Here is a 17,500-nt window from a genome sequence, read left to right as displayed (position 1 = left end):
GAGAGAGACGCATTAGACCGCGGTCTTTATCACTATGATGAAAAGTAGACATAACGTGTAAGTTAAGCCCCTGTCTTTATTGGTATGATGAAAAGTAGACATAACATGCAAATTAGGCACTTGTCTTTATCGCTATGAGAAAAAGTAGACATAATGTGTAAGTTAGGGCCCTGTCTTTATTGCTATGATGAAAGGTAGACATAACGAGTTAGTTAGGCCCCTGTCTTTATCGCTATGATGAAAAGTTGACATAACGTGTAAATTTAGGCCCATATCTTTATTGCTATGATGAAAATTAGACTTAACATGTATAAGTTAGGCTCCTGTCTTTATTGCTATGATGAAAAGTAGTCATAACGTATAAGTTAGGCTCCTCTCTTTATCTCGCTATGATGAAAAGTACACATTATGAATTAGTTAGGCCCCTGTGTTTATTGCTATGATGAAAAGTAGACATAATGTGTAAGTTAGGCCCCTGTCTTTATCGTTATGATGAAAAGTAGACAATGTGTAAGTTAGGCCCCTGTGTTTATCGCTATGATGAAAAGTAGACAACATTTAAGTTAGGCTTCTGTCTTTATCGCTATGATGAAAAGTAGGAATAACGTGTAAGTTAGGCTTCTGTCTTTATCGCTATGGTGAAAAGTAAGCATATCTTGTAAGTTAGGCCCCTGTCTTTATCGCTGTGATGAAAATTAGACATAGTGTGTAAATTAGGCCCCTGTCTTTATCTCTATGATGAAAAGTAGGCTCCTGTCTTTATCGCTATGATAAAATTAGACATAACGTGTAAATTAGGCCGTCTTTATGGATATGATGAAAAGTAGACATAACGTGTAAGTTAGGCTCCTGTCTTTAACGCTATGATAAAATGTAGGCCTAACTTGTAAATTTGGCTCCAGTCTTTACCACTGTGATGAAAAGTAGACATAACATGTAAATTAGGCGCCTTTCTTTATCGCTATGATGAAAAGTAGGCATAATGTTTTAGAAAGCTTTAACAGGGAGGTGGAGAGTGCCGCTTAATGTAGGGATGGCGAGAAGGGAAGTGATCCTGTTTTCGGGGGCGACCGCCCTTGATTTAGGGTGTCTTAAATATCCTCATAAAACGCACCTTTGTTGCTCTGGGAACGTTTAGATAAATATTGGGGTTGTTTATAATGTACATGGTTTCCCTTCTTGGATTTTAAGTATATTTGACTTCCATGAACGACGCATTTTATTTGTTTCTTCTACTGACGTCGGTTTTCTCTAAATTTCCTATGTGCTTTTCAAAGGATAAATAGATATACAGTGTTGTGCAATTTATGAAAATAAACCTCAATATTGAAGAGAATTTAAATTTATTGGAAATCCTTATCTTTAGGGGGGGGGGGACGTCTAAGGCGTGATTTCATGGAGGTTAATTTAATTTCACTTTTGGGCAATTCTGATCCCCTGCGGATTTGCAAAGGCAGTACACATGTTTGAAGGAATCAAGGACGATAACAATTTTGTAGGGAAATTAAGAGTTTATTCAGAGTAATTCCTGCTGATATAAAGTCTCAAAAAGTGAAATTCATAACTTGAAAAGTTAAATATTTATTCAATCACAAATTATATAATTTACACATGTGCCAAAAAAAAAAAACACCATTGAAATATATTTTCCCTTGAAGAATTTCCTTAGAGGGATCCAAATTTTGTCTTGGTTTCTTGAGGTAGATTGAGACTACAAAAAGTCAGTGTCTTTCACCTCATCTGAAGTACATCGAGGCATTTTTCATTTACTTTAAAATGGCTGCATGACGTTCAATAGGTTGTGTTTATACTCATTTCATAGTTTATATATGACTTATTTATTCAATGTTGGTATTGGTCTTAATATGTTTTATCATTCTTATTTATTTCTCATTTATAATTAGTCGTTACTTCTTTTTTTTCTTTCCTTACCGTGCTGCTTTCCCTGTCTGAGCCCTTAGGCCTGTATTATTATTATTATTATTATTATTATTATTATTATTATTATTATTATTATTATTATTATTATAAGCTAAGCTATAACCCTAGTTGGAAAAGCTGGCTGCTTTAAGCCTAAGGGCTCCAACAGAGAAAAATAGATCATGGAGGAAAGGAAATAAATAAACTACAAGAAAACTAATTAACAATTAAAATGAGATATTTTAAGCATTCTGCTTTTCCAATTGGGGTTGCTACCTTGTTAGTAACAATAATGTTAATAAAAATATTGAAGAAATTATGCCTAAGCTTATTTTGAAGGAAACAAATTTCTTCTTATATATGGGAGAAGTTACAAGCTGGCACAAAACTTCTGAACTTTGCTGAGCTTAAGTACACTTTAAACTGAAGCTATGCTTATGAGATAGTGGATGGCTTCAAAGCTCTTTAACAAAATTTAAGTGAGACTTGAAACTTTGCCAAGTATATTCATAAGTACTCATTAATCTGTGAAAGTATTTGACTTTGATTTCATAAAGAAGTAAAGTTTTGAATTTATATCAGGTAAATTATAATACCATGCTAAGATTTTTATCCTGGCACATTGGCGCTATTTAACGAATAGGCTCATCTTTTTTCTGAGAGAATATAGCTCGTTCTAGAGAGATTAATTCAAATCTATATGTGTTTATAAACCAGTTATTTTACTTTCATGTCATTCATTTCGGAGAGTTATTATAATTTTATATTTGCATATGAATTTTTGTAGACATGTCCAGTGTGTAACTTAACAAAATGTTGAGATATGGTACCATTTATAGTTTAAATCTGCTGGTTTGGATATAATTCTAGAACAACTAGGTATATGTGATTCGAACTTTGTACTGTTCGTACTCTTGTTTATGATGATGTAATGCAAGTTACTTTACGTAGATAATCTAAGTCATAAATGATCACATCGGTTGAAAGGTGTAGTAGTATGTTGACCAAATACCGTGAATGGTATTATGCTAAAATAGAGTGCTATCAACAGATGTAGAAAATGAGATTTGGATGAGCCATCTTGTCGTATAGACAACTGAGTACACTTACGACTTCAAACAGTAATCCTTCGAACACCATTGAAACGAACATTTCATCCATAACCGCTGTTTATCATCTAATAAATTATGTATTTAATTATCGTAGCTTATTATTATTATTATTATTATTATTATTATTATTATTATTATTAACTAGCTAAGCTACAACCCTAGTTAGAAAAGCATGATGCTATAAGCCCAAGGGTTCCAACAGGGAAAAATGGCCCAGTGAAGAAAGAAAACAAGGATATGAATAAACTAGAAGAGAAGTAATATCAATCAAAATAAAATGTTTCAAGATCATTAACATTAAATTAGATTTATCATAAACTATAAAAACTTCATAGAAACAAGAGGAAGAGAAACAGGATAGAAATAGAGTGCCCGAGTGTACCCTCAAGCAAGAGAACTCTAACCAAAGAGAGTTGAAGACCATGTTACAGAGTTTATGGCACTATCCAAGACTAGAAAACAGTGGTTGAATTTTAGTGTCCTCCTAAAAGAGCTGCTTACCATACCTAAGAGTCTCTTCTACCCTTACCAAGAGGAAAATAGCCACTGAACAATTACACTGTAGTAATTAACCCCTTGAGTGAAGAACTATTTGGTAACCTCTGTGTTGTCAGGTGTACGACGGCAGAGAAGAATGTGAAAAGAATAGGCCAGACTATTTGGTATATGTGTAAGCAAAGTAAAAATGAACCGCAATCAGAGAAAGGGATCCAATGTAGTACTGTCTGGCCAGTCAAAGGATCCAGTAACTCTCTAGCAGTAGTATCTCAACGGGTGGCTGGTGCCCTGACCAACCTACTACCCGTCATCTTTCATCATTGTCCCTTCAGCAAGGAAAGAAAAGAACTCTGCAGAACGAAATCTATTCGTCGTTGATCTGTTGGATCTCGTTGGGAATTCAGCTCTGATTTCCAGATGGCTTACGCAGTAAGTCTTGTCAGAGTATAATATAGGAAGTTCTTCTTCGCTGAGCTAGTTCAGTTCCAAGACTCAACACATCTTCTTTAATTTAATATGAAATTGTGTCAAGGTATACCTTCCTATTCGTTAAATGCTAAATGACTGTTCTCCATAACTGGTTGTCATAGCATCACCTATTCACGTTGGAGGATTAAAAGACACTTAAACCTTGAAGCCACTACTTCTTGCCTTTCTCCAAACCTTTCATTTATTCTTGCTTAATTTAATGCTAATCTAGATGGTATTTCAGAACAAGGAAGTCAATCCAAGGTGGATGCAATTTGGTGCTTCCAAGGCTTATCTCTTGATACTAGAATATTTATATTTGATTTCCCAGCGTGGTTTAACTAAATGGAAATTGTCACCGGGTTTTGGACCCCCAAGAGTAATATGTTTACCCAACTTGGGGAGATCATCTCTTGTGAATGCGTCTGCTCCCCTTGAAGTAGATGACTGTCCTTTACTGAGCATCTGCTTTGTCTCTGTGGAATCTTGTGGCTGAATATAAAATATCCTAATTGACAAAGCCACGAGTCCAAAAGCCAAGGAAAAGAAATGCGGCTGCTTCCCTATCAGGGAGCTCGTCTCCCCCTTTTCACTCTTTTTGGTGCCGTCGAGTCAAAAGAGTTCCTTTTTATATATGGTTCACATTTTACTAAGCGTTGACTTACATTCAACCCCATTCGAAACGTGGTCTTTCACTGTGCTTTCTATGGATATCACTTTTGGTGGAACGAGAGAGCCAGCGAGATATTGGATGTTACTGCTGAAATTTCCTTCCTTATTTTTTGTTTCCATATTCATATCATATCCATAAGTATGAAAGGAAGCTGTATTTTATTAACTTACAAAAAGGACGATGCTAATTGAAACCTAGCATTCAGCATGAATTATCTTCATAGTCCCCTGTTGAAATTTCAGTGTAATTTCAGTATTATTTTTGTGGATTTATCTATACAAAAGGCCGTTTTAGAACGTTTCGTTCACTCAGTTAACATATGACGAGTTACCATTAATCCTTATATTATATTTCGTTAGATCTAATATCTGAGCTTGACCAGGAGTTAATCTGTGATACCCACTGAGATTTTTACTCTCAAATTGGGGCCAATATTTAACCCATGATATTTCTCCAAAATGTTCTATGGTGTTGTGCATTTTCCACCTTAATGAGTCTCTCTCTCTCTCTCTCTCTCTCTCTCTCTCTCTCATCCTGCGAGCCACTATATAGTAAACAATAGTCTGGTTATAAGAACTGGTAGGTTTGAAAAAAATGAATGTTTGATATAGATGTTTGTGATAGAAAGTGTCAGAGATTGCACCGGGTACATATACAGAAGAAATTGAATAAAAAAAAGTCGTATTACATGCAAAATATCTATGATGGTAATTATTGTTGATTACAGATCGTGTACAATACAGTGAACGTTTATATCAAGGTATTTTTTATCTATAATAGAATACTGATGAATTAGGATTCATTAATTATTCAGTTAGGAATTATCTTATGTCAATACGGCCAACGTCCCACACGCTTATGAGGAAATTAGGGCTTACTGTGAACACGGCAATAGATTTAGGGGATTTCTCTATATCCTAGCAATAAGGTATTGAGATGAATAAAATATGTTATTTATGAGTAAAATGAGAATAATATTTTATAATTTGTTCTGTGTATCGTTATTAGCTGGTTTTCTCTTTTCGCTGTCATTGACGCATTACTCGCTTTTATAAGAGCCGCGACACTTGGGTGATGCGTCCAGCCATAGACGCGTTACGCTTTTATAAGGGCCGCGACCCTTGGGTGATGCGTCCAGCTACAGACGCATTACGCTTTTATAAGAGCCGGGACCCTTGGGTGATGTGTCCAGCCACAGACGCATTACGCTTTTATAAGAGCCGCGACCCTTGGGTGATGCGTCCAGACGCATTACGCTTTTATAAGAGCCGCGACCCTTGGGTGATGCATCCAGCCACAGACGCATAACGCTTTTATGAGAGCCGCGACCCTTGGGTGATGCGTCCAGCCACAGACGCATTACGCTTTTATAAGAGCCTCAACCCTTGGGTGATGCGTCCAGCCACAGAGAGATTACACTTTTATAAGAGGTACGACCCTTGGGTGATGCGTCCAGACGCATTACGCTTTTATAAGAGCCGCGACCCTTGGGTGATGCATCCAGCCACAGACGCATAACGCTTTTATGAGAGCCGCGACCCTTGGGTGATGCGTCCAGCCACAGATGCATTACGCTTTTATAAGAGCCGCGACCCTAGGGTGATGCGTCCACCCACAGATGCGTTACGTTTTTATAAGAGCTGCGATGCTAGGGTGATGCGTCCAGCCACAGAGCCGCGACCCTTGGGTGATGTGTCCAGCTACAGACGCATTACGCTTTTATAAGAGCCGCGACCCTTGGGTGATGGGTCCAGCCACAGACGCATTACGCTTTTATAAGAGCCGCGACCCTTGGGTGATGCGTCCAGCCACAGACGCATTACGCTTTTATAAGAGCCGCGACCCTTGGGTGATGCGTCCAGACGCATTACGCTTTTATAAGAGCCGCGACCCTTGGGTGATGCATCCAGCCACAGACGCATAACGCTTTTATGAGAGCCGCGACCCTTTGGTGATGCGTCCAGCCACAGATGCATTACGCTTTTATAAGAGCCGCGACCCTAGGGTGATGCGTCCACCCACAGATGCGTTACGTTTTTATAAGAGCCGCGATGCTAGGGTGATGCGTCCAGCCACAGAGCCGCGACCCTTGGGTGATGTGTCCAGCCACAGACGCATTACGCTTTTATAAGAGCCGCGACCCTTGGGTGATGGGTCCAGCCACAGACGCATTACGCTTTTATAAGAGCCGCGACCCTAGGGTGATGCGTCCACCCACAGATGCGTTACGTTTTTATAAGAGCCGCGATGCTAGGGTGATGCGTCCAGCCACAGAGCCGCGACCCTTGGGTGATGTGTCCAGCCACAGACGCATTACGCTTTTATAAGAGCCGCGACCCTTGGGTGATGGGTCCAGCCACAGACGCATTACGCTTTTATAAGAGCCGCGACCCTTGGGTGATGCGTCCAGCCACAGACGCATTACGCTTTTATAAGAGCCGCGACCCTTGGGTGATGGGTCCAGCCACAGACGCATTACGCTTTTATAAGAGCCGCGACCCTTGGGTGATGCGTCCAGCCACAGACGCATAACGCTTTTATGAGAGCCGCGACCCTTGGGTGATGCGTCCAGCCACAGATGCATTACGCTTTTATAAGAGCCTCAACCCTTGGGTGATGCGTCCAGCCACAGAGAGATTACACTTTTATAAGAGCTACGACCCTTGGGTGATGCGTCCAGCCACAGATGCATTACGCTTTTATAAGAGCCGCGACCCTAGGGTGATGCGTCCACCCACAGATGCGTTACATTTTTATAAGAGCCGCGATGCTAGGGTGATGCGTCCAGCCACAGAGCCGCGACCCTTGGGTGATGTGTCCAGCCACAGACGCATTACGCTTTTATAAGAGCCGCGACCCTTGGGTGATGCGTCCAGCCACAGACGCATTACGCTTTTATAAGAGCTGCGACCCTTGGGTGATGCGTCCAGCCACAGACGCATTACCCTTTTATAAGAGCCGCGACCCTTGGGTGATGCGTCCAGCCACAGACGCATTACGCTTTTATAAGAGCCGCGACCCTTGGGTGATGGGTCCAGCCACAGACGCATTACGCTTTTATAAGAGCCGCGACCCTTGGGTGATGCGTCCAGCCACAGACGCATTACGCTTTTATAAGAGCCGCGACCCTTGGGTGATGCGTCCAGCCACAGACGCATTACGCTTTTATAAGAGCCGCGACCCTTGGGTGATGCGTCCAGCCACAGACGCATTACGCTTTTATAAGAGCCGCGACCCTTGGGTGATGCGTCCAGCCACAGACGCATTACGCTTTTATAAGAGCCGCGACCCTTGGGTGATGCATCCAGCCATAGACGCATTACGCTTTTATAAGAGCCGCTATCTCCTCACACCAAGAGGCAGGCTGTCCAGTAGGTCCGTCCCCTTCCTCATAGTCAAGTTTCTCCGTTTTATCCTAGCTCTTCCCTTCTTCCCCTCTTTTGTTTCTTTTTTTGTGGGGGGGGGGGGGGTTGCGTGGGGGAAATGGTGCGTCACTGGAGTAGAAAAATAACTTAGATTGTCCGTCCTATTGAGCTTTCACTCCTGAACAGTTCACGACTCTTTTACCTTTATATTCTCGTAAACAACTGTCCACTGGTCTTTTCTGACAACTTCATTCCATGGAGTATTCGCTTCGTTATTTTATTCGACAACTAAAATAAATATTGCGATCTACTATCAAACGTATCACTCGTTCGGTTCTCCTGTTTATTGGGCAATTTTGCCTCTGCCTAGGTGTGGCAAACACGTCCTTCCCCATTACCTTTGATTTTACTAAATCTAAAATCTGATTTACTAAATCAAATCTGTGATTGGTATTGTTATTTTATACTAAGTTTAAATTTGTGCTTAACCGTTAAGGTTTTGTTAATCGGAAACTATTTAATGAAAATACACGGATAAAGAGAGAAAAAACTAGCTCTTCTATGTCTTCTACAGCTTCATATATACATTTATCTTTGGTTTCAATTTGCTCTCCAATTAGTTTTACAATTTTTTTGAAACTTTTTCTCGTTCAATGTCATTAGTAACCATTGAAAATGTGCCCAGTCCCACCATGGCTTATGCGAGGACTTGCGATTTCCACAGTGTAAAATATACATCATATCATAGTCTGACTAATGCTAAGTAGTCGATTCGGAAGATGAGCTTCTTCCTCAGATCAACGGAATTATTAACAAAATACTAGGGAACTTAAAGAGAAAATTATGGTACTTTTAGATAAAGAGAGTTACGTTCAATCTCGTAAATGAATATTATTTAAAGATTAAAATCTTGTTCAGAGGCTGTAAACCACTTGCTATAGATGTTTATATTGTTTTATTCACTTGCTATTGAAGTTTAGGATATTTTATTCACTTGCTATAGAAGTTTAGGATATTTTATTCACTTGCTATAGAAGTTTAGGATGTTTTATTCACTTGCTATAGAAATTTATGTTTTATTTGAATATTAAAGGCTAATGGAATGAAGCACCAAACGTTTCCTTAATCCTTGCTGAAGAGAACAAGAAAGCCGGAAAAGGTAGGAAGGCTGGTGGAGCTCAACCACAGGGGAATCTATACCCTTGCCTCTTGTTGGAAGAGATTGCCAGAATTAAGGAAAAAAAGAAGCAGGGACAGAATTGTAAAGCTTTGCAGATGAAGAAAAGCACCAGTCATAGATTGGGTGACTAGTAATGCTGATTCCACATGTGTAAAAGATATGATAGATGAAGAATTCAGGGTATCTGGGATTATGAATTTAAAAAATTATTATTTGTTTAGAAGGACAGAAACAATCATGAGGGGACCAAGTTGCAGCATTGCTTGATGGGAACCATCATTTTGGCGCTTTGGCGGAAAGTTCTGAGACGAAAGAAAAAAGTTCCTGGAGGTGAAGACAGTTGGGGTTTCAGATAAACCCAGAAGCTTTTGGCAAGGCTTGCAGGAGTATTCAGAAAGGGGAAATAGATTGTCCACAATTACTAGAATGGTATTGTCTTTCCGGATTTTGGAGTTACGACATTATTTGCATGAGGGAGAGTAAGGATATTTAAATCCAATGCATGCTTGCTTTTATTGTTAACGAAACATAAATCTTTGATTTTTTTAGTGTTTTTCTTCTCATACGTAATGTCAGCTTTCGTTTAATTCATCTGTTTATAAATATTCCAGTTCTGTTTGGTGATTTTTCGTATCTACTGAGAAAGTGCGGATTTTTTTTTGAGTTTTACCTTTTGGAGTCTTGAAATACTTGATGATTTGGAAAGGCCATTCACTGATGTAGAGAGAGAGAGAGAGAGAGAGAGAGAGAGAGAGAGAGAGAGAGAGAGAGTGTATTCCTCGGTATGAATAAGGTGAATTTAGGATCTTCGATTGCTAATTTTTATGGGATGGCAGTATTTCTACTAAAATTCTCTCTCTCTCTCTCTCTCTCTCTCTCTCTCTCTCTCTCATAGTAAATAATGAAAAGTTGCTTTATATGAATTTGTAAGTCAGGATAAAAATAAATGAATTTACAAAAGATACTAAAATTGAACAGAGCTAAATCTGACTTTGTACCTGGTTTAAATATAGAAGAAAATTGTCTGGGCAATGCCATAAGTAATACAGCTTCTATTAAAGTCTTAAATATAACATTACGTTTGAATATTCTTGGTCTTTTAACATCACCTCGAAATAAACGTCTATAGAAAAAAAGTTAGGAAGGGGATGATGGAATCATTAGATAACTAGAGGGGTACTCATTAGAACGCAGACCTCCGCTGCGGCAGCTTATTTCTCGACCTTGACGTTTGACCTTAACATGTATTAATTGGCGTGGATTTTCATACACTCAAATATGAACCAAGTTTGAAGTGTCTGTGATAACGATGTACAAACTTATGGCTGATTACGTGAATTTGGCGGACATTTTGCTTGACCGTGACCTTGACCTTCCAAAATTTAATCATTTCCAGCTTTTTACATAACAGGTGATCCCCACAAGTTTCATTACGATTAAAATTGGAGCCAGGAAGCTGTTCACTAACAAACACACACACACACAAACAAACGCAAACAGAGGCGAAAACACAACCTCCTTCCAACTTCGTTGGTTGAGGTAAAATGGACTCAAGGGTCACATGAGTTCATTTCTGCGGTATTATTGCCGCTAGCGTTACCATCAATTAACCAATCGTGCAGGTAGATTTTGTTTTAATTAACCAATCCTAACGTTATAGTTAACTCTTTTAACCAATCATGCTAAGAGAGCTTGTCACTTAACTGTTCTTGCCACCACTAGAGTTTGCCCTGAGTTAACCAATTGTGCAGGCAGAGTTTGCTACACTAGGCTAATCATGGCGGTAGAATATGCTAGTTGAGCTCGTGTTAATTTACTAGATTTTCCGCTTGGCGTTTCGTTAATTGACTAATAATACAGGTACAGTCTTTATGATTTAAACAAATTTCTCTCTAGACTGCGTCAATTACCCAATGTCACCGCAAGAGGTTGTGTCTGTTAAATAACCAGTTAATCAATGATAATAATAATAGTGTTTATATTAATAAATTTTGCCGTCAGATTTGACAAATTCTGCTGCCAGTGTACATAAAGTTATCTATTTTGTAATTGGAATTTGCAACATTAACCAATCCTGCTGATATAATTTGCATCAATTAGTCAATTATTTACATGTCAATCAGTCATTCTGTCAGTGTATAATAATTACCAAATTCCAAAGGAAGCTTTTGTACCAAGAAACCAATCTTGCTTTCGTAGTGTGCACCATTGAACCAATCTATCTGCCAGGATTTGTGTTAAACAATCGTGCCACCAGAATGTGCTCAAATTAACCAATTTTTCTGTCAGAATTCACCACAACCAATGCCGCAACCAGGTTTTGCACTAATTACTAACTCCTACTATTGAAGTGTGCACCATTAACCTAATCTTTCAGCATGATTGAAAGCCTCCCCCCATCTCTCTCTCTCTCTCTCTCTCTCTCTCTCTCTCTCTCTAGTAAAATACTAGCTTTCTTGTTAGCTTTAGAGTACAATCTTAATTTATGAAAGCAAGAGATGTGTACAAATGTGTTTACGCAAAAAAATACGAAGTAGCGTATACCACACACTTCTGTTATAGATAAATTATATATATCTTTATATACATGTAGATGTATGTATATATATATACTGTATGCATATATATAAATTTTATATATATATACACACACACATATATATCCATATATATATATACATATATATATATATATATTATATACATATATATGTATATATATACACAAATATAGGCATATATATAAACATATATTTACTGTATGTATATATACATATATGTATATATATATATATATATATTATATATGTATATATACATATATATGTATGTATATACACATATAAATATATATATATATATATATATAATGTGTGTGTGCGTGTGTGTTATTATATATGCATGTATATATATATATATATATATATTATATATGTATATATACATATATATGTATGTATATACACATATAAATATATATATATATATATATAATGTGTGTGTGCGTGTGTGTTATTATATATGCATGTATATATATATATATATATATATGTATATATATATATATATATATATGCATATATATTCATGTACATTTATTCGTGTTTATGTGTTTGTATTGTATTGCTGTATGTATATATACAAGTATTGTAGTCTTGTATTTATATTATGCAGGAAATTTATAAACAGGAAAAAAATACAATGTCAATCATTTCTGTCTGAAATTATTGAAGGAAAATTCTATACAGAGAACGTTGATGGTATCGGGAAGGTCTCGATATGTTACTGGCAGTTACAGAGAAGATACGATGCATCAGTGTTATGTCAACTGTAGCTTTTCTCAGACCATTTCCCCACCTCTCTCCATTTTCTAAAATTTGTTTGGGTATATGATCATTTTTGTAACGCTATGAAAGAAATATTTTAACTGCTTCTTTTTTTAGCTTCATGAATACTCATGTTACTATACACACACACACACACATACACACACAATATATATATATATATATATATATATATGAAATTTAAATGATATAACTAAAAACCAGCCCTATTACTGGATTTATATGCCTGGTGTAATAGCAATTATAATGAGGTAAATATATGTAGACGAATGCACATACTGTATGTGTCCTTGATTATATCCAATTATGATGCTGATACGTGTGCACCATCACATCATGAATAAAAATAAAATGAAAAGTAGTACTGACTATTATGATGAGAGAGAGAGAGAGAGAGAGAGAGAGAGAGAGAGAGAGAGAGAGAGTTTTTTCCTCTTGCCACAAACATGTGTAATTCAACCCGTTTTGAATGACGTTAGGCGAAGGCGTCGAGGTGTGTGTCTGATGGGTTGTGCATTTAAAGACTAGGTGCATTCCATTGGACGCAGCCCCTTGATGTGTCAGAGATGGCATTTAGGAACTCCTGTTAATTTAGAAGTGGCGCCGTTGGGAAAGACGCATTGTGGCTGTCGTATGTTAGAACGATGTTATTGCGGTGGGGGAGACGTTGATGAAGTAAATGATTTCAGAGGCCTGGGTGGGGTGTAGGGGGCTCTAAGATTCTCCTTGTAGCGTTCGTGCTGTTGAAAGTTGGACCATGCGTTTTGTGACGACAAATGATATAAAATCATATGGTTTAATCTGTGCTTTTTTCATATCATACAGGAAATGTGATGGTTATGGAAACATTTTGAATTTAATTGTTGCTACAGTACTTCTTACAATCAATTAAGATTCTATTTGATCAATTTTTGGTTATTTTTATTATTCTTTTCTGGTTCGTATTGTAGGGTCTTTAATTAGTGTTCCATTAAATTAACCATTTTTCATTTTGTTTGAATAGGTGAAAATTGTGGTACGAAATGAGTGTAGAGATTATCATATAGATCCAATAAGTTTAATATCAAAGGGACAGTGATACACACCATAGAAGTTCAGATATAGGTAAATAACTAGTGTTTATAGTGACAGTTGATGATGATGATGATTACTATTGTGAGACTAATTTCTAAGTTCTTTGAACCTTTTTCTTTGATGTTTACCTTTAATTATGGTGCTACATACAATGTGTTGTACTAGTTTAATCCATGTGCCAAGACTGATCTAGTTATCTTAGAAACTGAAATAAACAGCTTAAACTAATCTTGTTTCTTAACCGGATTCCTTTGATGTTACGGTAAAAAAATTCTTTGGCAATTAGCGGATAGAAAAAGGTCCCTCTGTTTTATATCAAGAAAATTTGATTATCAGAATGCTGGCTTTATGGGATACATTATTTCCATTAATATTCGACTAACTTCTATTTTCCCAGTGTTTGGTCTCTATTTAATCTTCCTAATATTCTTTTGAGTGAGAGATTTAAAAAATCGGTACATTCCGTTGCTCCTCCGTCTCTCTTCGCTCATATTTCTTAATAAGTAAGATTTTATGTTTATATGTTCTTTCTGCCCTGGTCTTATAGAGTTATGTAACTACTTAACAATAAAGGCCAATTACTATATGCTCTAGGCTTAGGTATTGGTAAAACCTGGCGTCATAGCAACAGAGGTTAGATATCTTATACTTTCTGTTCTGATTTTGCATTACATGGCGTAACAGCAACAAAGGTCAGAGAACGTACACCAGGTTCTCTGTTTTTTATTTAGGATCACAATAGCCTAGTAGTCCATGATATATTTTGGCCAAGAAAGGTGACTAACGGGTGTGAACAGAAGTGTAAAGAATAAAACCCATTGAGCAATCTATCAAATTGTACAAGTGGAAGTGGAAGAGGCCTGTCTACCAGAGAGGTCTTTAATCTTTGATCTTTACAAGAGAGAAAGAAAACTGGCACTGGAAGAATGTAGCTGAAGATGTTGGAAGGACCTAAAGGAACTGGAAAATAAAAACATTTGTAGCAAGGAGTCATTGAGGGCCTGTATGTTCCGTGGTGTGCCGCAGGATACGCTTCATTGATTGGTTGAATAATTACAGCAAAAGTCAATCGGCTTCTGGTGTCTTGTGTTCATCTAATCCCTGGGTGATGATAGGATATTTAGGCAGAAACTAATAGTTCATTTTGAATTGAAGGGTCGAAGCAACTAGTTGTCAACTCGATCAAATTCCTCTTCACTTTGGGGCCATCGGAATTGATTAAAAGTTTAAAGGTCGATCATGAATGGCAGAGGCAAGAGACTTTGGCAATGCCTTAGGTAGCAGGACAATGCCTTACAGACTGACCATATATGTATGTGTATATATATATATATATATATATACATATTTATATATATACTGTATATATATATATATATACATATATGTATATATATATATATGTATATATATATATATATATATATGTATGTATGTATGTATGTATGTATGTATATATATATATATATATATACATACATACATACATACATACATACATACATACATACTACATACATACATACACACACTATGTAAATGTATACATATGTGCGATCAGCGTCCAAGACCCCTCTCCATCCAAGCTAGGACCAGGGAGGCCCAGGTGATGGCTGCTAATGAATCAGTATACCATACGACATGATTCAGGCAATCCCATTACATACATATGCCAGGTCTACGGCAGAGATGTTTGGCTCAGAGCAACCCTTCAAACTAGGGCCGTGGACCCGCTGGTATTATTAAGCCACTGTTACACGTGGTGGTATGATCCTTAACTCTTTCAGCACCCAAAATGCACAAATTCTGAGTATCCCAGGTAAAGTTTTCCAGCCAGTTGGAAAGGGGACTTCCTCCCACTTAAGAATGAGCTTCATATGTACAGAACAACGCTCTGGCGTGATGGCTGACGTCTTCGGACCTGCGCTGGCGTGATGGCTGGGACGTTGGGACGTGCAATGGCATGTTGTCTGACACGTTTAAACTTGCACTGCTGTGATGGCTGACATGTTCGGACAGGCGCTGGCGTGATGGCTGGTGTATTCAGGGGCACACTGGTGTGCCAGCTAGCGCATTCATATGTACGTCTGTGTGCACTGGGATGATGGCTGGTGCGTTCAGACGTGCACTGGTATGACGGGTGGTGCGTTCGCATGTGCACTGGTGTGACGGCTGGTGCATTCGGACGTGCACTGGTGCGACGGCTGGTGCGTTCGGACGTGCACTGGTGTGACTGCTGGTGTGTTCGGTAGTGCACTGGTGTGATGGCTGGTGTGTTTGGACGTGCACTGGTGACGGCTGGTGCGGTCAGAGGTGCACTGGGGTGACGGCTTGTGCGTTTGGACGTGCACTGCTGGACTGCTGGGGCGTTTGGACGTGCACTTGTGTAACGGCTGGTGCATTCAGACGTGCACTGGTTGGACGGCTGGTGTGTTCGGACGTGTGCTGGTGTGATGGTGTGACGGCTGGTGTGCTCGGTAGTGCACTGGTGTGATGGCTGGTGCGTTCGGAGGTGCACTGGGGTGACGGCTTGTGCGTTTGGACGTGCACTGGTGTGACGGCTGGGGCGTTCGGACGTGCACTTGTGTAACAGCTGGTGCATTCGGACGCGCACTGGTGTGACGGCTGGTGTGTTCTGACGTGCAAGGATTACAAGAAACTATCGAGCTTGAGCTTGACTTGAACCCCAGTCCGGCAGATCACCAGGCAGAGACGTTTCCAATAATCTTCCACAATCGAAATGCTAGTTGCAAAGCGTTGGGAAAGGAGGAAGGCTATTAATTAGATACCCTATATTGCAAACCTTTCTTTGCTTGAGGGAGAAGCTAGAACTGTTTGAATAAGGATCCTCCCTACTCTATGTGTACGGAGAAAAGGACGCAACTAAGACGCAGGTGCATGGGAAATATATTTGGAGATCTTTCCTTGCAGTTTCAATCAAAGTAGAAAAGGGGAAAGAGCTATATCCTGTGTATTGAAATGAAAATGTGAGAGGGGATGCCGTCATCTCAGCATGTATGTATGAGAAACGCGCAGAAGCTAGCGGAAACATTAATCTTTGTATGAAATGTAAACAAGACGTATTTTATTCTTATTATTATTTGGTAAGCTCCAGCCCTAGTTTGAAAAGCTATAAGTTCAAGGCCTCCAACAAGGAAAATAGCCAAGAGAAGAAAGGAAATAAGTAAATAAATAAGCTACTAGAGAAGTAATGAACCATTGAAATATTCTAAGGACAATAACATACTAGGAGACCAATCATCCTAACCTTTTTTTATAGGTTTGGACAATCTGTGTATGGATTGAAATACACAATGAAGTTGAGTGTGTGCGTATGTCTAGAAGTCTCTTGCTCCTAGACTGTTTGAGAAATAGGTTGAGAAAAGTAGGAGTCTGCATTTAGTCCCTCATTCAGCCCGATAAAATGCAATTGGAAAAGATCTTCTTATGACAATGAATATTGATGATATTGGAATGCTACGACTCCTCCTGGGAATATTTGTATTCAAGCTTTTTTTTCCCGTGAAGTGCTCGTGTATGTATACATAGTGGTAGTGGATTCCTTGAGGAAGATATTCAGGCTTCACCTTTTTCACATATTGTATATTGGGAAAGTTTTTTGTTTCTGCACCTTGAGCTATATATATTTGTTTTTTCCTATGCACTAAATTCGAGAATGGGATGTTATTAACATTTGTTCAGAGAGAGAGAGAGAGAGAGAGAGAGAGAGAGAGAGAGAGAGTTGCTATCATGTGATGTTTTGCATTACTGGCCCTGACAAGTATTGATGACTGCCGTCAAAAGCAAAGGGAGCTGCTTATTCATCTTGATTGTCTTGTAACAAAATACCGAGAAGAAAATTT

The 17,500-nt window shown here is 38.5% G+C and overlaps 2 protein-coding genes across 2 annotated transcripts in view; one reads left to right on the top strand and one right to left on the bottom strand.

The window, feature by feature from the left end:
• Positions 1-17,500, top strand: part of LOC137650234 (43 kDa receptor-associated protein of the synapse) — a 626,772-nt gene that overhangs the window by 93,118 nt on the left and 516,154 nt on the right.
• Positions 15,511-16,239, bottom strand: LOC137649497 (uncharacterized protein SPEM3-like). The gene has a single exon (XM_068382480.1). It carries the CDS (start codon positions 16,237-16,239, stop codon positions 15,511-15,513), a length of 729 nt encoding a protein of 242 aa, XP_068238581.1.

This window comes from Palaemon carinicauda, chromosome 11, assembly GCF_036898095.1.
Source record: "Palaemon carinicauda isolate YSFRI2023 chromosome 11, ASM3689809v2, whole genome shotgun sequence".
Classification (NCBI taxonomy): Eukaryota; Metazoa; Arthropoda; class Malacostraca; order Decapoda; family Palaemonidae; genus Palaemon; species Palaemon carinicauda.
This window is presented reverse-complemented; position numbering and strand designations above follow the sequence as displayed.

Coding starts and splice junctions, on each gene's coding strand:
- LOC137649497 (XM_068382480.1), bottom strand. CDS start 16,239: ATGCACCAGCTGTTACACAAGTGCACGTCCGAACGCCCCAGCCGTCAC.